General features: G+C 59.2%; 2 protein-coding genes across 10 annotated transcripts; one reads left to right on the forward strand and one right to left on the reverse strand.

Annotated features, from left to right (window-relative positions):
- The first annotated feature begins 3146 nt into the window (after positions 1 to 3146).
- Positions 3147 to 19561, forward strand: PRC1 (protein regulator of cytokinesis 1). 6 transcript variants are annotated; one of them, XM_045824824.1, is made up of 15 exons: positions 3147 to 3264; positions 5447 to 5579; positions 5792 to 5914; positions 7274 to 7507; positions 7584 to 7754; positions 8226 to 8375; positions 8891 to 9038; positions 10068 to 10204; positions 12376 to 12471; positions 13892 to 14038; positions 14199 to 14309; positions 15866 to 15976; positions 16540 to 16716; positions 17031 to 17072; positions 18497 to 19561. In XM_045824824.1, the coding sequence occupies exons 1-15, from the start codon at positions 3254 to 3256 to the stop codon at positions 18566 to 18568; spliced, it is 1863 nt and encodes a 620-aa protein (XP_045680780.1). In that variant the 5' UTR covers positions 3147 to 3253; the 3' UTR covers positions 18569 to 19561. The 6 variants fall into 6 exon arrangements, with proteins under 6 accessions (XP_045680780.1, XP_045680781.1, XP_045680785.1 ...); XM_045824825.1 differs by having other exon boundaries at positions 17034 to 17072; XM_045824829.1 differs by having other exon boundaries at positions 16540 to 16639.
- Positions 19562 to 19797: 236 nt separating this feature from the next.
- RCCD1 (RCC1 domain containing 1) lies at positions 19798 to 25438 on the reverse strand. 4 transcript variants are annotated; one of them, XM_045824840.1, is made up of 9 exons: positions 24925 to 25438; positions 24164 to 24377; positions 23677 to 24082; positions 23481 to 23602; positions 22028 to 22126; positions 21527 to 21697; positions 21008 to 21037; positions 20342 to 20540; positions 19798 to 20071 (listed from the first exon to the last, which is right to left on the reverse strand). In XM_045824840.1, the coding sequence occupies exons 2-8, from the start codon at positions 24336 to 24338 to the stop codon at positions 20389 to 20391; spliced, it is 1155 nt and encodes a 384-aa protein (XP_045680796.1). In that variant the 5' UTR covers positions 24339 to 24377; positions 24925 to 25438; the 3' UTR covers positions 19798 to 20071; positions 20342 to 20388. The 4 variants fall into 4 exon arrangements, with proteins under 4 accessions (XP_045680796.1, XP_045680797.1, XP_045680794.1 ...); XM_045824841.1 differs by lacking the exon at positions 24925 to 25438 and adding an exon at positions 24635 to 24905; XM_045824838.1 differs by lacking the exon at positions 24925 to 25438 and adding an exon at positions 24472 to 24628.
- Between the last annotated feature and the right edge of the window lie 167 nt (positions 25439 to 25605).

A 25605-nucleotide genomic window follows, 5' to 3' on the forward strand; every position in this document is an offset into this window, starting at 1 on the left:
CGGCCCCCTCATCTCTGGCCCCGTGGGGCGTCCCGGGCTCTGCGAGCTGGACTCCGGTTGCCCCAGGCCTGCGCCGGCTCTTCCGGAAACTTGCCAGTACTGGCGTTTCCAGAACACCAGGAGGTGGGTTTCCCAGCCGGCCCGTCAGCCCCCTTCCCGTTCTAAAGTTCTGACCCGTGACACTGTGAAAAAGTTTGCTGTTGTTTCAACCTAAGGGGGCATTTCAATTTTCAGCGTTTGGTTTCTTGGTGCAGAAGGAAGGACTGTGTCCCGTTAGGGCGAGTCCGGGCACCAGCAGGCGGCACTCCAGCAGGGTCACCAGGGTGGCCCTCCTCGCCAGGCACCTGTTCCCATTTGTGCTCTGCACCCCCTCCGGGAGCGGCCCCTCAGCCTCTTCTCATGTGATCTCACAATGACGACCAGCCTTTCCTTCTTGAAATTCTTGTACTCGCTTCCATGACCGTCTTTCTGACCTCCCACAGTCTCCTGGGCCGCGCTGGTCTCCTTTGACCCCCCCTGCTGTCCCTGGTGCGGCATCTCCCCTCTCTCTGTCCCTCGTCGTCGTCACCCCCTCCAGCGGCCTCAAGCCGCTGTCTCAGCGCTGAGCCGCACGCCGGTACTCCCACGTGGCGAGGCCACTTCTGGAATAAGCTCCCAACCCGACCCTCCTGTCCCCACCTTAAATCCCCAAGTCTGTCCCTCTGCCCGTATTCCCTTGACATGGGAATATCCTGCACCCCAGATTTTTTCTTTTTATCCCCCACATTCACCTGGGCCTCTGCCCATTGTTCTGCAAGACTGTCCCAGGTGCCCCGCCTCCTGTCTGTTCCCCACTCCACGGTGCTGCCGCGTATGAAGAGAAACACCCAAACCTGTGGCACGGGATCATCAAAAGTATTCCTTGCACACACTGACGATGATGTCGTATCAGCTGAGAAAGATTCACACCTCAAGTATCTAGCGAGAATCTGGACAGCACCGTGTCCAGCGCTGGTCTCACTGGGGCCGAGTGAATACGCAGTTGCGGTACGCGGCGCCCGCAGGCTCGACACCGGACGAGGCGGCACAGGAGGTCCCCGTGGAAGGGTCTGGCACGCGCGCACACATCACACAGTGCTTCACACGTGGAGCACCGCTCACAGTGCCCCTGCAATCATTCTGCGACTTGGTTTAGCTTCGGAGCCGCAGCATAAAGGACGTGATGGCCAGGCTGTCTTTTCCTTCTCTGCACCCTCCCCGTGCTGCCCCTGGGGACATGTCTGAAGTGCCAGGGTTCTGAAGCTCTCTGAAAACCTCTCAAGTTAACCAACAAAGAGTGCCACAAGATTTCCAAGTAGTGCCTGAGGGCCACCGTATTAGTGGGCGAACGTTTGGCACTCTGCTGACAAGTTAAAGGATGTTGGCAGTGCCATTTGGCCTTGAACGAGAACCAAACAAGCATCCTTTACTTTTCCTTCGTGGAAAAGGCAAAGGAGAGAATCTCCAGAGGTAACAGTTGGCCGGCACCCGTGGGGAGAATGTGCGGTTTCAGCTGTAACCCAGCAAATGCCACTCACAGAAAGAGGTGCCACGTTCTGCCTGAGAAGCTCACAGAAAACAGTGTCCCCCCCTGCCCCATGGGGGGGTCTTGTTCTATAGTTTGCCTGCCACCGGCAGGAATGGTGACCTTCAATGTCAGAGTTTGGTAGAAAGGAAAGGAATTATTTACCTAAAAGTTACACAGGTTTAGAATAATAGCAGAATTCTGCTGTTAAATCTCACTCCCTTTAGAAACATACTCCCAGAAACACACAGTCCTGCCCTTTCCCTTTGTCGGCTCAGCCAGTCTCAGCATGCCAGCCAGAAGGACTGTCTAGAAGGAAAAAAAAATAGAAAGTCCGTAGCTCACTTCTTCCAGTTCCTCCCAGTAACCTTTACTCGCCCGTGCAGGCCTCCCGAGGTTCCCAGCACCATTGGCTGTGTCCTGTGTTTGCAATCTCCAGTGATTAATCCAAAACCACGGGGCACCTCCTCATGGCACACGAGTGTCCTTTCACCCCTTTTCTCCCTGAGTGGACCCACCAGGTCCTGCACTGTCTCCGTCCCACTTGGCGGCCCACCTTTGCGTTTAAATCCCAGTCTGGAACCTCCTGTGTTACCCCGTTTCTCACTCCTCCCACAATTGGCTACACCTGCTCGCACTCCTGTATTTTTCTGTCTTCCTTGGCCACCAAGGTCGACCGTGCAGGCGCAGTGAACCATCTCCAAGCTCTAGCGCTGTGCCCGGGGGAGCTGCCTCCCAGACATCACGGGTCAAAGCCACGCCCATCTAACCGGGCTCTGCGCAGGCACAAGTGTTAATACTAAAACTGGCCAAGGTACTGCATTACAAAACTAGCAAAGAGGTCTAAAAGGACAGTAGTAGAGCCGCTAAGGGTAACTGCACCATACTCTGCTGGTGTGGCTTCCTTGGTGAGGAGGGCAAATTAATACACCTCTCTGCAAAGGGAGCGCTCAGTAGTTAAACTTGCAGCAGTCAGCATACAAAACTGCACGATGCAAAGATTCGTGTCTGAAGACATTTATGTGCAAAAATTACAATCTAAGTATCCCTCATTAGCAAAATAGTTATGAGATATCCACATGCCAGGCTATTATGCAACTTATTAGGCTATCATCACTGAAAAAAACCTGATTTATAATCATTCGGAATATAGCATGTTCAGCAAGAGGTACAAAAGTACTGTCAATTTTGAGTTTTAAAATGTTCGTAACAATGATATAAACCTGAGGAATTTTAAAGAAAACCACGACCTGAGAGGTCCGCCTTACTGCGCTCTTCGCCCCTTCTTGGCTAGGAATGCGAACAACTCCGAGAGGCGGCGGGGCGGGGGCTCCGGCCAGGGGCGGGCTCGCGCGGCGGAGAGCCACGTCTGCGGCGGAGCCGGGAAAGCCCGTCGCACCGGGGCGTGGATCAGCGCATGCGCCCGCGCTGGAGCAGCTGGCGACGGAACCTGGAATTGCCCGCAGCGGAGGCCGGGCTCTGCGCTCGCCCACGCCCAGGGGGCGGGGCGAGGGCGGGTTCGCGAGAGTGACGGGACGACGAGCCAATCGCAGGGCCGCTCTTCCTCCCGGCTTGGTTTGAAATCCCTGGCTGCCTAACGGCTCGCGCGGCAGCAATCCCGTGCGAGCTGTCCTGGTCGTCGGTTGCTGCGCTCGGTGCTGTGTGGAGCAGGTCCCGGACTCCCACGTCCGGTCCCCGGGAGCGTTCGCCATGAGGAGAAGGTGCGGGCTGCGGGGGAGTGGAGGGGTGCGGGAGGGAGCGACGCCCGTCCCGGGTGCGGGGTCGGTTCCGGCTTCGGGAGGAGCCCCCCTCGGCCCGAGGCTGGGGTGTCACCTCAGCCCGCGCCCGAGAGAGCCCCGGGCGCGACCGGGCAGGGCAGGCGGCGGTGAGCGGCCGCACGGGTCGCGGGCCCCGGCGGGGCGGAGGCCAGGCGGGACGCGCAGCTTCCCGGCGACCTCGGGTCCCCCAGACCCTGAGGCCGGGGTGGGGCGGAGCGGGGTCCGGTGGGCCGCGCCGGCGCACTGCGTGTCGCGTGCGGCTCTCCGAGTCCTGAATCTTGGGGTCTGCGCGTCTCGTGTGTCTTTGTCGTTGTCTCCCAGGCAGCTGGGTTGCCGTTTTAAAATTTAACGGAATCGGAGAGAGCGAGCTTGGTTCCCTTGCAAGTCACGCGACTCCGTTTAAGGAGTTCCTTCTCGGTCGTGTTAACCACTCAGACTGCGCCGCGGGGGGCAGTGCCCGACTCGAGTCGCGGCCGGTTCCGTCGCGCTGTCGCTTACCAGCCTTGTGACGGGGGCAAGGTGCCGGGGGTGCGTCTTCTCACCCGTGGAGTGAAAAGTACGCACGGCAGAGTTCGGGATTGAGAGCGACGGGGCCCCTCCGAGTGGGACTGGGAGCCCGGGCGCGGCCGGCGCTGGCGCGGCTCCAAGGCCTCCGCCGCTCCCAGCACCGCGGCCGCCGCGGGCCCCGCGGGCCGGGTGGGGGCCGGTCTTCCTTTGGGCTCGTTCCCAGCGGCGACTCCTCCTCGCGCGCACTCATCCTCTGGCTCTCCCGGACACGGCTGAGGTCCCCCTTCGCCGCACGATGCCTCTCCCGCGTCCCTACCCCCTCATTAGCAGGGACACTGCCGGCGGGACTCCTGGCGTGGGTGGGGGTCCCTTCCTCTCCGGTCTTTTCTCTGTCTTCCCACGGAGGGGCCTGGGAGGGCCCCGGGGCTTTAAAGGGCCCGAGCCCCAGCGCACCTGGACGTGCCCACTGCACTGTGCTGGCGGCCGCAGCAGGTGTGTGGTCAGTGGCCGGGGCTGCTCGGCCCCAAGAGACCTCGAACAACCTGTGTCTCTCCAGGGGCAGGAGGGGTTTGGCCCCCTACCCCACCTGCTTCCACTCCAGGCCCCTGTCCTCACCTGTGGCACCGCTCACAAGGAAGGAGTCTTGCCCACTCCCAGCCCTGCTCCACCCCATGAAGCTGTGGGGTCCTGTACAAATCTCCGTCCTTTCCCGTTAGGGTGTTTGGTTTTTCACTGGAAGGACAGAATCACAGGGGCTCATACTTGGAATTATAACCCCCCCCCCTTTTTAAGGCTACCTTTTATAATGGGCTACATTCCAGCCGGTGCATAAAGGGTGTTCGTGACTGGGGAAGGCCTGCAGCTGCGTTGCAATGTCCTATAAAGAGCGTTCTGTCTGTCTCCAGGACAGTTTCCTCCTGTGGAATCCCATGGGGGGATCAGTATCTGCATTATTTAGTTCTAAGTACATTCCACCCTTCTGGAAAAAGCATACGTGGGCATCCTTGGTTTCAAGAAGATCTTGTCCTGTCAGGCGAATTGGGGCACATTTGACGAGTGAAAATATATATTGCTCCATAACGTTCCCTAGTTGGAAGGGAACAGGTTCTGCTTTAAAAATGGGCATTGGTTGATGAGCTCTCCCCACTGTTTGTACAGAAGTTCTACTCCACGGGGGAGGGCGACTTACCTGGGGAGGGTGAAGAGCAGACGAAGTGGCCCCAGTGTCCACAAGGGCCCAGTCATTTACCCTTTTGTGGTGGTTCAGTCCCTCCTGCAGCATCAGTACGGAGAAGGGGACAGGACCTCTCCCAGCCCTGTGAACAACCCGGGGCCTGCTCTGGGGGCGTTTGTTTTTCCCAATCCTGTTAGTTTTCTACGGTCCTGCTGAAGGGGTCCTGCTTTCTACAGTAAAAGCAGAGTCCTCTGGGAGAGTTTGCCCAGCAAACATTTTAGTCATTCCCTTGCTTTGCTCCCAGAAACCAGAAGGTACACTCATTGGAACGGGTCGGAATAGCCGAGCTCATACGTTCTAACAGTGAACTTAGTTCCTGCAAATACTTCATGCAGTGTGTTGGAGGCAGGGGCTCACGCAGCGGCTTTCTCTCCTGCTCCCCAGTGAGGTGCTCGCGGAGGAGTCCATTCTGTGTCTGCAGAAAGCCCTGGTGAGCCTTCGGGAGATATGGGAAGTCATTGGGATTCCCGAGGACCAGCGGCTGCAAAGAACGGAGGTTGTGAAGAAGCACATCAAGGTGAGTGCGGCGCGGCTGTCTTTGCGGTGGGACGCGGGTGGCCTGGGTGGGGCCTTCGAGTCCCGTCTGAGGCAGTGTGTCAGAGTGCCACCGAGGCAGCACGGGCTCTTCCTGGCTTCTACGTCCTTACTTACAAACTGGACATTGTTAGGGTTTGGGTTTTTTTCCCTCACTGGCCCCAAACTTCTACGGGACTGACTTCTCTGCTGTAGGACCTCCTGGACATGATGATTGCCGAAGAGGAGAGCCTGAAGGAAAGGCTCATCAAAAGCATCGCGAACTGTCAGAAAGAGCTGGCCACCCTGTGCAGGGAGCTGTGCGTTGAGCCGTTTCAGGTACACAGGAGGGTGCTGGGCTCCTGCTCAGGTCTGAGGTTCAGGGAGGGCCTTTGCCTTGGGGCTGCGACAGAAGGTGTTGGGGTGCTGCTGGGTGCGAGAAGTGGGGTCCGTGCGGCCCAGTCCTCCAGTCCCAGCAGCTTCCCCATCTGTGTGAAGAGCGACCCCGCTGAGTGGCGGGGCGGCCGGTGGGCGCTGCCACGCTGTGGTCTGGAACACACTTCCTCTAGCTGTCAGTCTGTGGGGCACAAAAATGCTTTTTTAGCTCTGAGGGAAGTTAGGCATAGATGATACTGTGCCATCTTTTTCTCTGAAAGGAAATGAGAACAACTACTTAGGAAGCTGAAGTGTCTAGTGATATAAGGGAAAGTTACCCCAAACCCTGCCTTTGTGGGCTTCTTCTTATCCAAAAGCCACAGCCCAGTGAGCCAGCCAGAGTTGCCACTTGAGAAGAAACGTCTCCAAAGCTGGGGCGTCAGGAGAGCACAGCCAGGTCCACAGCACGTTGGGCTGGACCAGAATGAGGCCGCCAGCAAGCAGGGAACCAGCAGGGACAGATGGGGCCCCAGACACCCCTGGTTAGAGCCCGCAGAAACGATGCTGGGCTCATAAAAGTGAAGACCTCTGGGGAGCTTGTGAGGGTGATGGAAACAGTTGTGAGCACAGGGACAGGGCAGGCCATTCCGGCCTCCGTGGTCCCCGTGAGTTCTCAGGCCCCTCTCCCGGTCACAGGCAGAGCTCACGGCCTGCTCTCCACATGGAGTCCGCCTGGGAGCGGAGACGGCCTTTACCAGGTCAAGGCTAACTCACCCGTGATGGCCAGGGGCAGTTGGGCAGACCGTGCTGTCCGTGTCACTGATGATGATGGACAGCTTCTTTAGTCTTTTTTTTTTTTTTTAAACGTTCACTGTGGAGCAGGGTGAGAAGTTAGGCATGTGCCGGTACACCTCCCTTAAATACACGACGGTGCTTAGTTCCCCAGTGCTGAGCCCAGTGTACAGGATCAGTGACGTCCCCTGTGTCAGTCATGCCTTGCATGTCAGTAGTGCAAGAAGTGCTACCCTGACTGCTCCCGGTTAGGTGAAACCCTTAGGACTACCGGGGTGAGCGTCAGCTACGAGCTCAGCGCCCCGGCCTGCGCAGTCGACCGCTGCCGCCTGCAGCAGAGCCCTGGCGCCTTTCCCTGGCGGGGACCTCCCTGGGGGCCCTCTTTGTGCCCCGTTCTGCTGTGCGGGAGTTGGCTCGTTTGCAAGTTCAACTAAAAGTCTGTCCTTTTAGCCCTCTTTCATTGTCTTACTCTTCCTTTGAGGAAGTCTTGGGACCCTGTAATGATGGTACGTCTCCTGTGGCCTCACACAGGAGGAAGGGGAGCCGACCATCTTGCAGCTAGAAAAGGATTTGCGGACTCAGGTGGAACTCATGCGGAAACAGAAGAAGGAGAGAAAACGGGAGCTGAAGCTGCTTCAAGAACAAGATCAAGAACTGTGTGAACTCCTGTGTGTGCCACGCTACGACATCGACGGGGACGCGGTCCCCAGCATCGAGGAGCTGAACCAGTTCAGGCAGCACGTGGCCGCCCTGAGGGAGACGAAGGTACGCTGCCCGCCCCGCCCGTCCGCAGGCCGGGTCGGCTTCCCTGGGCGGACCCTGCAGCCGTTCCCTTCCACAGGCCTCTCGGCGCGAGGAGTTCGTCGCCCTGAAGAGGCAGATCATACTGTGTATGGAGGAACTGGACCACACCCCAGACACGAGCTTCGAACGGGACGTGGTGTGTGAAGACGAAGATGCCTTTTGTTTGTCTTTGGAGAACATCGCAACGCTGCAGAAGCTGCTGCAGCAGGTGACGTCCACTCAGAGTGTGGCCTGGGGCCCCGTCTCCACGGGGCGCAGCAGCTTGAGAGCAGGGACGGTTTCCCCTGTAGTTTTACGTGGGAGCCGGTGCCCTGGTAGGTGCAGAGACTGAGAGAGGATAGTGATGGTATTATGAGATAAACACCCTGACTTTTTTAAACAAAAAACTTAATTTATGTGTAGCTCTAAGAATATGAAACTGACATTATTGATGAAATAGTTGAGTTGAAAAAAAAACTTTTAGTTCAGAATTTGAGTTGACATTCCCGGGGCCTGAGACCAACACAGTGACGGCCTGACAGCTCGTGCTCACCAGTCACAAAAACGCCTGGGCCGGGTCTTGTGAACGTGCCCACCCTGCCCGGCGGCCCGCGGAGCTCGGGGGTGGGGGAGGGGGCCAGAGGGCAAGCCCCCGTGCCGCCGCCTTCGCCGTCAGCACTGCCTTTCCTTCCTACCGCAGCTGGACATGCGGAAGTCCCAGAACGAAGCGGCGTGTGAGGGGCTGCGCGCCCAGATCCAGGAGCTCTGGGACAGGCTGCAGATACCAGCAGAGGAGAGAGAAGCTCTGGCCATGGTTATGACTGGGTCGAAGGCCAAGGTCAAGAAAGCGGTAGGAGACCCAAAGGGTGCGGGGTCAGCAGTCTCTACGGGCACTTTTGTGGTGCTCTCACGTCTTTACCAATGTCTTCCTCGAGCCTGTTCGAGAGCGAGCACCTCACCTCTTCTCCTTTGTGTCCGCTTCTTAGGTTTCCGCCTCCTATAATAGCATTGCTATACAGAGTGTCGACTCAGCTCTGTGGTTTTGTGCTATAGTTTTGTTAAAAAGGGAAAGTTTTGCCCTGACTGGGGTGTGGTTCCGTGGATTGAGTGCTGGTCTGAGAACAGAAAGGTTACAGGCTCGATTCCCAGTCAGGGCACATGCCTGGGTTTCGAGCCAGGTGCCCAGTAGAGGGTATATAGGAGCAAGTGATCAATGTATTTTTCACACATCAATGGTTCTCCCTCCACCCCTCCCTGTCCCTCTCTCTAAAAAGAAGTAAAATCTTTTAAAGGGGGGGCACTTTGCAAAGCACCGTGAAAGTAACATATACCAAGCTCCTTGAACAACAGATACTGTGTTTTCAGCTGCAGTCAGAAGTGGATCGCTTGGAAGAACTGAAAAGGCAAAACATGAAGACAGTGATCGAGGCGATCCGGGCGGAGCTGGCGAAGTACTGGGACCAGTGTTTCTACAGCCAGGAGCAGAGACGGGCCTTTGCCGTTTACTCTGACGGTTGGTGCGGAAGCGGCGGGCTTTATGTGGCCCCACTTGTAAAGACGCAGACTTGCACCAGGAGGCCCTTCCTGGGCTGAACAGATATAACTACCTTTAAAACAAAACAAAACATTTTATTTATTTATCTTTAGACAGGGGATAGGAGGGAGAAAGGGAGAGAGAGAAGTATCACTGTGTGGTTGCCTCTCACATGGCCCCCACTGGGGACCTGGCCCACAGCCTAGGCACATGCCCTGACTGGGAACCGAACCAGTGACCTTTTGGTTCTCAGGCCGGCGCTCAATCCACTGAGCCACACCAGCCAGGGCATAACTACTGTCTTAAGCCACTGGGCCTACATTGCCGTTCCTGTGTAAATGGGCATTTGCAAATGCTGCTGGGAACTAAGGGGTGTCTTGAGTTCTGAAGCAGTGTACCGCTCTAGCCTGTGGATGTGAAGCCCAAGTTTATCAGGTGCTTGCTCCCTCTCTGCCAGGCGCAGTGTCAAACTCTCAACAGCATTATCTCCGTCTCCATGTCTGGAGACACACACACAGGTGCATCCATGTTGAACAGCTCGAACCAAAGGCACAGCAGGAAACGGGCAGGGCTCACCTTTGAACCCCCAGAGTGTGACCCCAGACCCCACAGAATTCTAGTCTGACCTGAACTGAACGCACAGACGAGGCTGTCTGCTGAATCCCACGTTGGGGGTGTTTTCTGTAACTCGGCCCTCGGCTGGGCAGGGTGGGAAGGAGGGATACGAAAGGAACCTAAGACGAGGGGGAGAGGACGCAGGTTTGGAAGCCTTAGGCCCCACCCTGGACCCGTCCTCCCCAGCCCCTCCTGGCGGACCCTGGCGGACGCTGGCGGCCCGGCTCTCACCCCCACCCCCACCCCCACCCCCACCCCTGCTCGTTCGTGTGCCGCTCTCACCACAGTGCAGAGTGAGTCTCAGTGAGTTTAGGGGATGAAGGGTTAGTATTGTGCATTGAGGTCTGAAACACTAGGGGGGTTTTTAAAAATGATCGGGCCTGTGTCTTGCAGAAGACTACACAGAAACCCTGCTCCAGCTCCATGACGCTGAGATCGTGCGGGTAAAAAGCTACTACGAGTTCCACAGGGAGCTCTTCGAAGGCGTGCGGAAGTGGGAAGAGAGCTGGAGGCTCTTCTTGGACTTTGAGGTACGGCCCTGCTTTGCCCGTCCTCCTGGAGCGGACGGCGAAGCGTTAAGGAAGCACGTCCTGGGCAGAGCCAGAGTCCGTGTCCCCTGCTCTTTGCTGGGTCTCCGACACCCTGTCTTCCTCAGTCGGTCTCTGATCACTGCCGACCCGTCTGTGTGTGTGAGGCACGGGCGCTGGAGCGTGGGGGAGAGAGGCCCACACAGACGGCTGCAGTGAGCGAGGTGCGTCCGGCGCGGGGCAGTGCGGGGCAGGTGTGGCCGCTCCACAGTCGGGGGGCCCAGACTTGTCCAGCTCACGGCTGCCCCACCTCGCAGGGGTGGGCCTTGTCCTCAGGGCCACGGTGGCCCGAGAGCTCCCCGAATAGCGTTGCAGGCAGCGCAGTGGAGGAAGGGACACAGAGGGCCCTGTCCCTGCAGCTCCCTGAGGCCCATCCCAGGCTGTTACCCCCGCACCTCTGCTCCTGTGCCACCCGGGCCACCGGCAGGGCTGGGGGCATCGCTGCCGCAGAAGAACTCGGGCTCTGTCAGTGAAGAGGGGAGGAGGGTGGGTGCCGGGCCCAGCAGCTAACACCCTCTGCCATTGCAGCTTTTGCTGCGTTCTTAATGTGCCTGGTGCTGGGCCACCTTTGCTTACTGAGTCCCTTTTCTTCTGGTCCACATAGCACGGGCAGGTTCCCCCAGAGCACTGTGGCGCCGGGGGGCTGGGAGAGGCCTCGCAGACACAGAACTGAAGCCACTGGGTCTCAGGGTCAGGCTGGCCCTGTTACAGCCCGAGGGGTCCTTCAGGGAATCCCGGGTTTGGTTCCTCCATAGTACAGGTGGGAAACTAGGACTCAGAAGTGGAACGAACCGTGTGAGACCAGACGGCTGTGTGAGCAGGTGCCCCATCCTCAGTCACTCCCCACTCCTGCCTGGAAGCAAGGAGGGGCAGATGTCACTAAAGGGCCAAGTACGCGACCCTCGTTGGCGCGCCTGTAGCTAAGGGGGCAGAGCAGACGAACCGCCGCCCGCCGTAGTTCCTGTTCACGGGCCCCGACCAGCCTAGCAGGCTGGGAGGGCAGTGGAAGTTCTTTACAAGCTTTGCCCCCAAATTGTCACGATTTGTTTTGTATTTTTCTGACTAACTGCCCCTAATTTTTAAGTGTCTACACCTAATTTATTATAAATTATATGCACATATTACTGCTGTCATATACTGTATACATGATAGAACAACAAAAAATGTAAGTTAAAAAGAAGAGATGCGGTTACATGGAGCAGACTGACAGCTGTCAGGGGAGGCGGGAGGGGGGACTGGATGGAGGAAGTGGCAGGGGCCAGCCAGAAAACACACACGCAGGACCACGGACACAGGCCACACTGCGGGAGGGCCAGAAGGCCCGAGGGAAGGAGGGGTGGGGGTTGGGAGGAGGGGGGCAAACAAAGGGTGGGGGATTGGGACATCTGTAGTTGTGTCGATAATAAAAGTAAAGGGGAAAAAAGAAAAGTTAAAAAGAAGACACCTAACATACTATGTTTTTTCACTTGTCCATTATGAGGGGGTTCATTCAATGAAAACCGGCGACCTATGACTTTCAACCTGGCACGTTTCAGCTGTGCCATCCCAATGGGCCGGGAGTGAGTGGGCAAGCAGGGGCGCCCCCCAGACTCCGAGTGCAGCCTTCCCCTCGTCCTGCACGTCGCTCACTTCCTGTAGGTGACGGTTCAGATCTTTTGACTTGCAGACCAAGGAAGGGACCAGTGACACTGTGTTAAATATTCTTTTAAAGATTTTATTTATTTATTTTTTAAGAGAGAGGAGAAGGGAAGGAGAAAGGGAGAGAAACAGCAATGTGTGGTTGCTTCTCACATGGCCCCCATTGGGGACCTGGCCTGCAACCCAGGCATGTGCTCTGACTGGGAATCAAACCGGCGACCCTTTGGTTCCCAGCCTGCGCTCAATCCACTGACCTATACCAGCCAGGCACGTGCTAAATATTGAGACCTGTCTTCCTTCTGGCGACAAAGGGAACACTGTGCTCACACCCAACGCCCCTGCCTCAGGGCCCCTGCCCCTCCCCACTGAGAGGGAGTGTGGCCGCAGTGCTGCACTCCGGACCGCCAGCAGCCCCAGCAGTGACTGGTCTGAGGGCCTGCCCCGGGGCCCACTCTGATTAAAGTGTATTTTCACAGAGAAAAGCGTCAGATCCAAGTCGGTTCACAAACCGCGGAGGAAATCTTCTGAAAGAGGAAAAGCAACGGGCCAGGCTCCAAAAAACACTCTCTAAGGTAATACTGCTGTTAAGAGTCTTGGTGCTCGGCTACTAAATACTTCACTTTTGTGTGTTTGCTTTGAGTCATTTGCCCAGACTGTCTTCTCTTCCAAAGGCTAGGCAAGGATGATAAGGAATAGTGGGCCTTCCCAGCATAAGCAACTGAATGTGAAGGTGCATTTGTTTCCAAGGGCAGCCGCACGTGCCCCAGACGGGACGGCCTAAAGCACAGACGCTCCCAGCCTCAGAATTCTGGCAGCTGGAAGTCCGCTTGCGGCCTGGGCAGTGCCGGTCGCTTCTGGGGCCCGTGGGCGGCTGTCTTCTCCGTGTGTCTCCACGTGGCCTTCCCTCTGTGTGTCTGTGGCCACATTGTGTCGTCTCGCGAAGCTCCCCCCATCCCGTCGCTTCAGGACCCACCCTGTGGGCCTCACTCTAACTGAGCTGATTCTGCGCCCACTCAGTCCTGAGAACGGAGCTCAGGACCTCAGCATATGAGCGGGCGGCTGGGGAGGTGCGGGGCACAATTCACTCAAAAACACAGGACAAGCTCTTTAGCAGGTTCTGTGGGCTGAAGTGCTTTTCTCTCTGGTTTTTCTTAATCCGGCCTTGAGGATGTGTTGATTTCAGAGAGGAAGGGGGAGAGAAACCTCCGCCGGTGGCCTCCCATACATGCCCAGACTGGGGACTGAACCCACAGCGTAGGTTGTGCCCTGACAGGGATCAAACCTGCAGCCTTTTGTTGGATGGGACAATGCTCCAACCAGTTGAGCCACCCGGCCAGGGCCAGTACTATTCTCTATGTTAATAATAATAGCATTTATTGAGCTAACAACCAGAAACTTTTTTTTAAGATTTATTTTTAGAGAGAGGGCAAGGAGAAAAAGAGGGAGACAAATAACAGCGGGTGGTTGCCTCTCACACACCCCCCACTGGGGACCTGGCCCACGACCCAGGCATGTGCCCTGACTGGGATTTGAACCCGCAACCCTCTGGTTTGCAGCCCACGCTCAATCCACTGAGCTACACCAGCCAGGGCCAGCCAGAAACTATTTGCGAGTGCTTTCTATTTGTACAGTTGAGGAAACTGAGGCACTGAGAACTTAAGTAGCTTGCCCACCTTCTCACCACTAGTAGGTAGGCTCCAGGCGGGAGCCTATCCGGTGCCGCTCGGCTGCACGGCGCTTCTGGAAGGCTCCCGCTCCTCGCGCTCTAACACCGAGACCGCGGTGGCCACGCTGGTCCTCGCCCTCCCCGCCTTCACGTGCACTGTGAACGCCCCATCCCTCATCCTTGACTTCCTGCTACTGTGGCCCTTCCCCAGCGGGTCCGGCCCAGTGATGCCCTGGGAGGGAGCACCGTTCGGGGTGGGGAGCATTTCCTTTGGGCTTCACACCAAAGGTGTGAGGCAAGTAGCGTCCTCTCGTGCCTGGTTGCAGCTGGAAGAGGAACTGAAGGCCCAGATTGAAGCGTGGGAACAGGAGCATTCCGAGGCATTTGTGGTGAATGGACAGAGATTCATGGAGTACGTTGCCGAACAGTGGGAGATGTTCCGCCTAGAGAAAGAGCGCGCCAAGCAGGAAAGGGTGAGCGGGCCCAGTTTGGGAAGAGGGGCGGGCGGTCCTGTGGGCAGCCCAGACTCCGCCGGTGCCCGTGGGGTGGCCTTGGCGCCAGGCTCCTGCCCCCACCCCCGTCCCAGAGCTGCTCCCTTCCCGCCTGCTCAGTGCCACTCTGACCCGCACACAGCAACTGAAGAACAAGAAGCAGACGGAGATGGAGATGCTGTACGGCAGCGCGCCCCGGACGCCCAGCAAGCGGCGCGGGCTGCTGCCCACCACACCCGGGAAGGTGCGCAAGGTGAGCGAGAGGCTCCAGGCCTCTCCCGACGGGGCGGGCGGGGGGGGGCCAGGCTCGCAGCCGACTCTGGTTTTCCGCCTGCGGAGACGGGCCAGGGGTTCTAGACTTCCAGGGGAATCCGTGTGAACATGGAGCATCATTTTCCTTCTTCCTCTACTTATTCTTTGTAACAGGTGAAACACTGAAAATTCACCTGTACCATAACGCAAGAGAACCACTGAGAGTATTTAGTGTTTTCCTGTTTTTTTTAAGCTTATGGATTCAATTTCATAAAAAAAATTTTTTTTATTTACTTGTTTTCAGAGCGAGGGGAAGGGAGGGGGAAAGGAAGAGAGCCACTGATGTGTGAGAGACACATCCGTCGGTTGCCTCCCAGGTGCCCTGCCGGCCCGTCCCGGCCCGAGGCGACACCCGAGACCCATCTGCGCTTCCGGGGGCGGCGCCGACACGCGGCACTTCCCCACCCCCTGCGGCTGCACCTCTGCTCCTCGGCCGGGTCTGCAGTAGCGGCCCGTGGTCTCTGTGTGTTGCTCTGGTCACGCGTGAAGCGAGCATGTGCGTGTTTCTCACACGGGTCACAGGAGTCCCTTACGTTCCGGATGCTTTCCCAGTCACTGGCGTCCAGGGCAGCCCGTCGTCGTCTCTCCACGGGGCTTCGATGACGGGCAGGGAGGTCCTCCCTGTCATGCAGGGGGAGTGCTCCCGGCTGCTTTCCTCCTGGCTTGTCCCCCTGGGCTCTGTGGGCGGTCCGTCTGTGGCCTGAGGCCGCACGGATGTTCTCCCGTGCTGGGCTTCCCAGTCTCTGTGTTTCATTCGGACGGTGCTGCTGTCCCTGTAAGGTTTCCAGTCCACCTGGAGTTTTTCATGTAAACAAATGTTCACAGTCTATCGACACCTGGTAAGTGTGTAAAGTGCACACTGAACATGTCCAGCATGTGTGCGCCTTGACGCTGCCATGCGGTGCAGACCGTGAGCCACTCACTGCCCCAGCGCCCCTCCCCCTGCTCCTGGCCAGCACAGACTGCTGTCACTGTCGGGTAGGCGGCAGTTCCTAGCATTTTACATACACACAGACTCACAGGACGGCTTTTTCCACGGGGCACAACTCTTGAGCGGCTCCTGCACGTTGGTCCGTGTGTCAGCAGGTCACTGCTTCCTACTTCTGAGCAGCGTGGCGTTGTGAGATGCCACCGTTTGCCCAGCCATCCGCCCGGCGGTGTGTTACTGTGGCTTGGCCCTGGTGTGGGTGGTTACAGGCGCAGCTGCTGTACACACGTGTGTACACATATGTCTTTCTGTGCAGCCGTGCGCTCGTGCCTCCTGGGAGAGCTGTGGCGGCTCCTGGGCTGGGTGTCTCCCCAGTGCTGGGGACAGGATGGTCCTGCCATTCTGTAGCTCTGTGTGCCGGGCATGAACAGGCTTCGGGCCCTTCTGCCGGGCCTCCTCACAGCTCTTCACGTGAACGCGTCTTCCGCCGACTGCTCCCCACACCGTGTCCTGGCGTGCGGGGACGGGCTGCTGGGTGCGTCTCCTGAACGGGGCTCTGTTCTCCTCAGCTGAACACCACCGTCATGTCCAATGCCACGGCCAACAGCAGCATCCGGCCTGCCTTTGGGGGAACGGTCTACCACTCTCCGGTGTCTCGGCTTCCACCTTCCGGCAGCAAGGTCAGTGAGCCCTGTGCACAGGCACGTCCCCGGCACCGCCCCAGCCTCTCTGTCCGGGGCCCCCGCCCTGCTGCTTCCAGTCCCTGAGAGCCCTGGGTTCAGTTACCACCGAGACGCTGAGGGATGACAGATGGAAGCTGGTTCATCTAAACAACCCAGTGGCAGAGAGAAAGACGGAGGTGGTCACACCGAGCCCCACTGGTGTCGTAGGGAAGCCCTGGGATGGGACTGGGCAGCGGAAGAGAGGGGCTGGTCCCCGGGGCCCAGTCCAGAGCCAGGGCTTCAGCTGCTGCTGTGCAGGGCCCCGCAGGGCCCCGGTCCCGGCGTGCATCACCAGACAGGCGCTCACGTAAGGAGACCGGACCGGTGGGCAGTCTGCGCTACGTGTGTTCAGTTGTCCAAGCATTTTCCAGATGACAAAATTCAAGATCAGTGCTCTACAAATCATTGTTACGTTTTCTTTTCGCATCAGAAGTGCTACATAGGGTTAGAAGCACATGAGTAATAAGACGGTGTCGCTCTGTGTGGTCATCACAACACGTCGATCCATCCTTTCTCTGCAGCCCGTCCTCACTTCCACCTGCTCAGGGAAGAAGAAAGCGCGTGCCGCCCTCCGTGGAGCCGACAAGGAGAACCTGGAGCTCAACGGCAGCTTGCTGAGCGGTGGGTACCCCAGCTCGGCCCCCCTCCAGCGCAACTTCAGCATTAACTCTGTTGCCAGCACCTATTCTGAGTTTGCGGTAATTGACCTTTTCTGACATCTGCCAGTCTCTGGGGAGCACACAGTGGGGCAGTGGGTGTCAGCCCAGGGGCACCCAGGCGCTCGGCACAGGGTTTGGGGGCTGAGAATCCCTTTCCTGCCTTCACCGCGGCGTGGGGCAGGGCGGGGAGGGTCCGTGGGCGTGCGGAGCAGGGCAGCTGGCGGCAGCACGGGACGGGAGGCTGGACCCCCGCTGACGCGATACCGGCCCCTGGCTGCGGGAGGCGAGCCTTCTCCTCACTGCCCTGTGCGCTCTTGGTGTTCTTGGTAATTGTCTCAATTCTCTGTTCTTAGAAGGACCCGTCCCCCTCTGACAGCTCCACTGCCGGGCTTCAGGTCTGTGTGGCAACCCCTGCGTGTCTCATGTCCCCTTTGCAAACCCACCTGTCGCCTGCTGGCTTCCTTCCCACCTGGGCACAGGGCTGCACCATCCCGCTCACGAAGGGGGCAGGGCTGCCGGGCCAGACTGCGTAAGCAGCAAACGTCTGGCTTGAGTTCCCAACGTGCTCAGCTGCTGATTAACAAGAAAACGTGTTCAGACTTGCATTGGATTCTCAGCCCTACTAAGGTCAGGCAGAGTTTTTGTATAATTTCACAATAGCTCACAACAGAAAACTCGCACGATCCCTGACGGTGACCGCAAAGGCCGCCCCTGTGCGGGGAAGAGCGCCCGTCCCCAGGGAGGGGCCCCGGCTGTGTGCTGCTTCTCGTGATTCCCCCGGACAGTGTGCCCCCTGGCCCTCGGCTGAGCGCCGCCTCCTGTCCTCTCGGAGCTCGGGCGCTGCCTCCTCGTCTTTGCCTGTTGCTGCCGCTTGAGCTGCCGGAGCCTGTATGAGGCTGTGGGAGAGCCTCATATACTTTCTAGAATGCTCCTCAGCTCCTGGTATCCTACTCCGTGCTTACCGACACCTAACTGCTGTGCTCTTCACCTGCTGGGCGCTCTCCCCCCAGTGTCTTCCTGGTGAGGTGAGCCGCCACCGCCCGGGGGATGCTGAGGCACAGGCCAGGGTGCGGCTCTCCTCGCCGCAGGGACGGAGTGCGGCCCCGTCGTCCCGGCTGCGGGCACTTGGAGTGCCAACGTTAGCTTCGCAGCACGGCACTTCTCACATCCCACGACCGGTGCAGCTCCAGCTGTGGGTGTGTGCATGCTGCTTTGGCTGCCTGATGGCTGCACTGAGGGTCCAGGTTTCTTTCTTTTTTCCTTTTTTTTTCTTTCTCTTTTTTTTTTCTTTTTTTTTTTTTGGCTTGCTCAGTCAAGCCCCATTTCATCCACCTGGACCTTAAATGTTACCTGCTTACCTCCGTGATGGCACCTGAGGCAGCTCGTGTGGTTTTGGTGTCTGGGTGGCAGGCCCCACCAGACCCCACCGAAGCCAGTGACTAACCTCTGCTAACACCTGTCCTTCCCGCGCAGTCCCCCGCCCCGTGCCACGTGCTCCGGCAGCTCGTGTCGCCAGCAGGTGCAAGGCCTCAGCCCCAGGGACTGGTAGATTCCTGGTCTGGCCAGGGGCTTCTCACTGTCGGGCTCTGCAGAGCAGCCTGGGCACAGAGAGGGCTCGAGGGTCTGTGCACGCGCTTCGCCCGTGACAAACAGGACGGCGCCCTGCGTGCCTTGCCCCCCGTTCTGACGCGGCCCGTGCCGGGCCCCTGCGTGTCAGAGCAGCAGCCCTCAGGAGGCTGAGTGCTGACACCCACACTTATAAGGGCGGGGCATGCGTGGAAGGGGAACAACACCACTGACGGTGTTTGTTTCTCAACAGCGAGAACTTTCAAAGGCCTCCAGATCTGACGCTACTTCTCGAGTCCTCAATTCCACCAACCTGCAGTCCTAAGAAGCCCCGATCAGCCCGCTGGCTGTGGCTCCTGTGCCTAGACTGGACCTAGCTGTGCGGGTGGCTTCCATTTTCTCCGCCTCAGGTGTGCTTGGGGCCCCGGGTAGGCGCCATTGCCCCTGGACGGCCTTTCCTACAGGCACAAGTGCATGCTGAGCTTAGCGGACCTTAGACACTATTTTTGGCTCAAGACACATATTAGAAGTAGGCTCACAGCAGTGAGCACAGATTCAGCTCACGGGCCTAACGTTCCCGTCCCCCATCACTGCTCTGGCTGAAGCACATTCGACAACACACATCACGTGATCGCCGTCGGGTGAGAAGATGATGGCCTCCGCCCGCCCCTCAGGGCTGAGGTGGGACACGTGGTGCTTTCCGCACCTGCAGCGAGCAGCTGGCACCTGTTTGGTTTAGGGACTCTCAGCAGTGCCGCGAGGGTGGCTCTGCCCTCACCCAGAGGCCTGTCCGCAGCACGCAGGGCAGCCTTCCTCCTGGTGACAGTGTCCCTGTCGGAGTTGTGATGGCCTGGCCTGCTGCCAGAGGGTGTCAGGGAGGTTGGTGGCCCCTTTGTGAACTGTGTACAGTCACTCTACATGGCGTCAACACGTGCTTGTCTGACTCTAGTCCTTCAGTTTTCTGTGTCCAGCACCCCTCTCCCCACCTTGCCCACCATCACCCCAGGCCCACTGTGCCTGTGTGTGGCCGCCCCCTGCATCTGGCAGCCAGGCCCAGAAGCTGCTGGGGAGACGTAGAACTTTGCACATGTCTGTTGGGGAGTGTTCCCGCTGTAGCTGCCCTGCAGTCACTAGGGTCCTCCGGAAGCGCTGTTATTTATTCCAGCCCCGCCTGCGCTGCCGCCAGCACTACATGTTCCCGCCACCGGGGCGGCCCGTCTGCAGGCGAGCGCCCTGCTGTCTAGCCCTGTGTCCTGTCTTTTAAATCTTCTAAATATAAATATGTTGTTAATAAATTAAAATTTACATATTAAAAAAACTGCGAAGTGTGTTGTCTTCAAGTTTTCCTAAGGTTTTGCTTTGGTCTGTAGAAGAGAAATTCCTGCTCAGGAGTGTAATTTTTTTATAGTGTGTTGTGCGTGTGTAAATAAATGAAGATCACCTTTTCACAGATTAAAAAGGGTTTTGAGAGGGAAAAAAAGGCCTGATATATAACGGGGTGAGTTAATATTAGGAAACGTAGTTTCATTGGTATTTGTCACGAATAGAACTAGGTTTTATAGGGCGAAACTGGCCTTTTATTTTAAAATATAGAGTTAATATTTTTAAAAAATATACATTTAAAAAACATTTCAGTTGTATTTGACATTGGAAATCATTAGTTACAGGTGTACAGTACAATGGTGAGACATTTACATAACCTAGGAAGTGACCCCCCCGGAGAAGAGGAGTAGTGACGCACTATTAGCGGACTCCTGCAGAAGCACGAGAAGCAGACAAACTCTGCCCTGGCTGGTGGGGCTCAGTGGGTTGGGCGCTGGCCGGAGAGCTGAAAGGTCATCAGTTCAATGTCTGGTCAGGGCACATGCCCGGGTTGCAGGCCAGGTTCTCCAGTAGGGGGCATGCAAGAGGCAACCCATCGATGTTTCCCCCTTTCTCCTTCCCTTTCCTCCTCTAAAAAAGTATCCAAAACTGGGAGTGAGGGGGTGGAAGAAGGGGGGGAGGGAAGGGTAGACTAGAAAAAAAAAAAGGATGCTATGATAGGGAGGGGCCGGCAATGGTGCTTCTGGAACCAGGGGGGGAGCTTCACGGGTGTTACCTGTATGAATTTTTACTGCACACTCATTTCGCGCCTGTCCACAGCCATCAGCTCGTCTCTCTCTGCACTGCATACACGTAGGTGTTCCAGGGCCCGCAGCTCACAGCCACTGCCTGGAGCTGCTTATCTACAAAGTATTCCACCCGGCAGGGCCAGTCCCGGCTGGTCGTGTCCCCGTGGCCCAGCTGTCCGTATTTACCTACAGTGAGACCAGACCCTCGGCCACTGTCCCCCCTGGACCCCGGCACCTCTCCCCTCCAGGCAGGAAAACCAGCCACTCTGCAGGGTCTGCTGGGACCTCAGGAGACCAGCCTCCGGGGCAGGCAAGCTGGCCCGGCTGCCCTCGGCGGCAGCCACCAGTCACCCCAGGCCAGCTGCCTCTCAGGCTCCTCACGCCTAAACCCAGACCTCACCACAGGGATTTTCTTTTTATCCTTTTCCCTACCCAGTGCCAGACCAAAAAGTGTTTCATAAATGCTGGCCAAAGCTTCCCTTCAGACAAACGGCTTTTCAGAAAGGCAGAGGGGACCTGAGTGTGCCTAGATTTGCTGTAGAGAAGGGGACAAACACAGCTGTCCGGTCCCGGCCCTCCCACGTGTCAGCGTGTCAGCACGGCCCGTCACCTGCCCTGGGTTCCGGCATCCCCGAGGCGAAGCCCCGACTTACCCCAGCCCCAGGTGTACAGCTCCCCGGCTCCTGCAACCGAGAGGACCGGAAGGGGCCATCACCAGGCTGTCCGACGAGGCGGCTGCCCAGCTTGGCCGGCCACAGCCGGGGCCGGCACACCGCAAGCCGTGAGGTTTGCTTGGCAGAGCCCAGCAGCCCCTCTGTCTCTCTCTGACAACTGTCCAACCACATGTGGGGTGGTGGCTCACCTCCCCATGTGCCACCTGCACCTCACAGCTACTGAGCTGAGGGGTCTTAGCAGCCGGCCGGGGCACGTCGGTGGCTGTGCAGAGGCTGGCCCACCCGGGCCCGCCTCAAGACCCTCTGGGGCCTCAGTGCCCTGTGACACTCGCGGGAGGTTGGGACTCTGTTTCCCAGCGAGGCTGCTACTCAGCATATGTCCCAGACGCCCACAACAGCAGCGTTCTGCGGGACCACACCCTTTTCTGCGCCGCCAGCCAGAGCGGGCAGACCGACGGTCCTGCTCCCCCCTGAACCAGCCTGCCCAGCCACACTCACTCGTCACCACAGCTGTGTGCCGGGACCCACAACTGGCCTTGACCGCTTCCGAGCCCAGGGGGAGGTCCAGTAACGCTGGGAAGGGCTGCAGGGCTATGCAGGGGACAGGGGCTCCGCCCTCATCCCCGGCGGTTCCCGTCACTCCAGGACCACGTCCGCTCAGTCCTGTGGCTTCAGAGAAGCAGTGAGCCTGATGACCACGGCAGCGGCCATCACTCCCTGAGCTGCCCACACCGACTAATGCAAGGCCCTACGGAGCACAGTGCCTGCTGTCTAGCCCCCAAGCTGGTGCCGCCAGCCCTCTCTCCCTGGGAAGGGCTGGGGTGGACAGGTGTGTGGGCGCCAGCCTTGCCACGCTCCCTCCCAGAAGGGGTTTCTGTGGTGTGTCCTGGGGTCCCAAGCATGTCGCACGTCCCTTTTAGACACTGAGAGCCACAGGCTGACCTGTGGCCGGGAGTCAGGAATGACAGAAAAGTGTGCAAGTCCAGAGTTGAGACTCACTGTCCCCCGTGACTGTCTCTCTGTCCTCCGCCAGGCTCCTGGTGGGCAGGGCCAGCTGCCCCGATTCATTCCAGCCCCAGGTATAAACGTCCCCAGTCTCTGAAAGGGACATAAAGGAAGCCCATTAAGCAGACTGTGACCCTCTCTGCCTCCTAAGCCCCTTGCATGTCTCCCAACTGCCCTGCACCCAACTTGCATCCTGGGCACCTGAGGCCAGCCCTGCGCAAGGCAGCACTGCGGGGACAGAGCGCCTCCCCAGGCACCCGGCAGCGTCCTTGTCCTTGTCTTAGCAGGTTCCCCCCCTCCCCAAAGTACCTTTGGGTCATCTTTGTCACTGAAGGAAGTCTCTTGCTGGACTTCCTCTCTTTTCCCTCCGTTGCTCAGTTGCCCCTCCCACTCCCACCACACACATGCACACGCTTCAGAAGGGTGTCCCTGGAAGTCCTCCCGTGGTCCCCACTCAAATCCCAAGTCCGCTTCTGAAGCCCCACTCCCCCCCACCCCCGCCACAAGTCCCGTGGAAGCCTCTCCCTGAAGCCTCCAGCGACCTCACCCCTGACGCACGGTCTGGGGTTGGAGCAGCGGCTGCAACACTGGAAACTCACTACTGGCTGATCATTGCCGAGTGCTCTCACCTGCGCCGGTGTCGCAAGCACCGCTCCCACGAACCCACTGTGCACAGCGCTCCCGTCTCGGTCACGAGAGAGCCTGTGGCACAGAGAGCTGGCGCGTGCGGCAGAAGCTCACAACGCACAGGGCGCCAATCTGAACCTGCAGGTCGGGTTTGGGGCACCTGGGCTCCACCACGACACCGAACCACCAAACTGAAGGCCTCCAATTCCCCCTGGACCCTCGGTGCGGGGCGCGCTGCTGGCCTGTTTCCAGCGTCCCCTCTGTTCTCCGTGGCCCAGTCGCCCTTGACGGAGCCCGTCTGCCACAGCGCCCGTGCGTTCAGTGGGACCGGGGAGGAGGCAGTTTCCCCGCAACGGAAGCAGCAGCCAGAACTCCTGCAGAGTCATCGGCCGCCTGCCGGGCACACGACTCAAAGTGACACTCCCCCTCGTGGCCCCAGGTCCCCCACCAGCAGGACCCACACTCACCACCTTCACGCTCCCTGTGGGCCACACGTCATGACCACCTAGACACCTGCAGCCACTTCCTCCACTCCCCTCGGCCCGGCTGCCCCTCGGCCCTTCACCCTTGCTCAGCAGGGGTTTGGAAACACACAGCTGCGGCCCGAGGCAGGTGGTGAGACCAGTAACAGGAGCGAGTGGCCTCGGAGCTCAGTACCAGAGGCTGTCACGAGGGGTCACGAATGACCGGCGTGGAACCAGCTCCGAAGGAGGCCTGGCTATGCCCCACCCCCACCCACACCCCCATCCCCAGAACTGCAAGAGGAGAAGGTTTGGAGCCTCCAAGATCGAGCTTCTCTGCAGAAACACCAGCCACTCACCGCTCACACACACGGAGTGCCAGCCACCGGCGGCCACCTCAGCCATGGGCAGCCCCTGCAGCGCCTCCAACAGCCGGGGCTCCGGCTCTGCCTCCAGAGTCCCGTGGCCCAGCTGTCCATGCCTGAGCAAGGGAACCGCTGGTCAGCTCGTCACACCAGGGGGTGTCCCTGTCCCTCCTTCCGCGGTCACACTCACCTGCCCCCGCCCCAGGAGTACACCTGGCCAGCCTCGTCCAGCAGCAACGCGTGCTCGGTGCCAAGCTCCAGCCGACGTGCCCGCAGCTCCGGGGCCAGGGGCCGGTACAGGGGCGGCAGCGGGCTCACGTAGGCGCGGGCGCCGGGCAGCAGCGGCAGAGGCCGGGCCCGGGTACCGTCGCCCTCTCCGTCTTCCCCGTCTTCCCGCTGAGCCTCCAGCACCACGGTCTGGGCCCAGAGGGGCTCCCCACACAGCGCCGAGCCGGGCGCCCAGGCCTGCAGCTCAGCCCCAGACCCAGGTCCCCGCCCGTCGCGCAGCACCACGAGTAGCGTCTCTGAGGCCCAGGCGTCCCGACAGCCCTCCGCCGCGCCACGGGCCGAGCCGGACAGCTGCACCTGGCCTGCACCTGCGGGAGCGGGGAGCCAGCTGAGCAGGAGGCGGGGACAAGTGGGGGCGGGGCCGGGAGGGATTGGGCCAGGGCGCTCACGGCTCAAGAACGCGGTGTAGCTCCAGCTGGCGCTCACGCCGCAGACGTCTGCGTCTGTGCCCGGAGCGCGCAGTGGCTCGGGGCTGTGCACCTGCCGCCCGCGGCCCGAGCCCAGCGCCTGCCCGAAGCCGCAGAAACCGAAGCCGAACCAGGACCCGCGGCGCTCCTCGGCCATGCCCTCGCAGCGCCCTCTGCCGGCCGCCAGCGGCCTCGCCTGTAAGATGGGGAAGTTCCGGTCTCCAAACCAGAGAGCCCGGCGATATCCTCCCACAGGGTTCGCTGAGCGGGAGCCTGGGATGAAGTCCTACCAGATTTAGGACAATTCGGGACTGTCTAGGCTGGGGCAGTTTCCCTGTCCTCCTTTTGGACTCAGGCAAGCTCAGCGCCCCTCGAACTGGGCACTTCATCCCACGAAATGTTGGGAACAATTGTCGCCATTGGACAGAGAGAGTAACCGTTACACAATCTCACAGCTCGGGGCAGAGGGCGGAACCCCAGGGAGACGGTGACGGGTGATCCCCAGCTCCAGGGTTCCCCTTTGCTTCTGCAGCTAGCGGGGCCTTGCGTCCTCAGCTAATTCACTTCAGCGCTCAATTCAGTTTCTTCAGTTTGACAAAGATGGAAGTAAGGGAGTGAGAAAGTCGTTCGCAAGGCCTGCGCCTCGGGTGAGGCGCCCATTGGCTGCCGCAGCCGCCCGGGGCCAATGGCCCGCGAGGGTGGCGGCTGCGTCACGGCGCCGGCGGCCGCACGCCGAAGCTCACCGCGGTACTGGCGGTCTTCGCAGCGGCCGGTCCAGTCCAGGTTCCGTGGAGCTGGTGCCGAGGCGGAGGCAGTACCACTGCGGCCCCGGGTGCCCAGTGTACGACCCTCCGGCGGGCGTGGGTCCGCGGCGCTCGGGTGAGACGCCGGTGGGACAACACTCCCTGGAGAGTCAAGGCAAAGCGACAGCGAACAGCCACCCCTCACACCTCCCACCGCGCCACTCTGCGACCCCACCGGAAGCTGCCTCGGCAGCCCTCCCTCCCATTGGCTTGGAATCTGTCATCCATCTCTTCGACCCAATGAGTTGCAGACGCTGGCTCGGCCTGCCTCCCAGCGGAACCAGGAGGCGGGGCCACCCAAGCTTGGCTCCCACGCGGCTGAGGTAAGGAAGAGCTGGGCCGGCGGCACACCCACCCCGACAGGCAGCGGGAGTGGTCACTGAAACTCTCAATACAAAGTACTGAAGGACCAGCACCGAGCAGTCTGTACCCTAAACCCGTTCGTTTATTAACTTTCTACGCTTAACCCCTGAGTCTCCAAAGGGCCTGAGCAGCGACTCAGTGCCTTGGGTGCGGAATCCGTGGGATTCCTTACTAGAGGTGGTACCACTGCGCGCGCGGGCACACAGTTCCTGCTCCAGGGGCTGACCCCCCGCCAGCCTTCCCCCAGGTCACAGACAG

The sequence above is a fragment of the Phyllostomus hastatus genome, unplaced genomic scaffold (assembly GCF_019186645.2).
Source record: "Phyllostomus hastatus isolate PE091 unplaced genomic scaffold, TTU_PhHast_1.1 phas_scaffold_555, whole genome shotgun sequence".
Lineage (NCBI taxonomy): Eukaryota > Metazoa > Chordata > Mammalia > Chiroptera > Phyllostomidae > Phyllostomus > Phyllostomus hastatus.

Coding starts and splice junctions, on each gene's coding strand:
- PRC1 (XM_045824824.1), top strand. Junction 5,580..5,791: donor TTGTGAAGAAGCACATCAAG/GTGAGTGCGGCG, acceptor TCTCTGCTGTAG/GACCTCCTGGACATGATGAT. Junction 8,376..8,890: donor AGGCCAAGGTCAAGAAAGCG/GTAGGAGACCCA, acceptor CTGTGTTTTCAG/CTGCAGTCAGAAGTGGATCG.
- RCCD1 (XM_045824838.1), bottom strand. CDS start 24,570: ATGAAGTGCCCAGTTCGAGGGGCGCTGAGCTTGCCTGAGTCCAAAAGG. Junction 21,698..22,027: donor AGAGACAGTCACGGGGGACA/GTGAGTCTCAAC, acceptor GCTTCTCTGAAG/CCACAGGACTGAGCGGACGT. Junction 21,038..21,526: donor GCACACAGCTGTGGTGACGA/GTGAGTGTGGCT, acceptor TCTCGGTTGCAG/GAGCCGGGGAGCTGTACACC.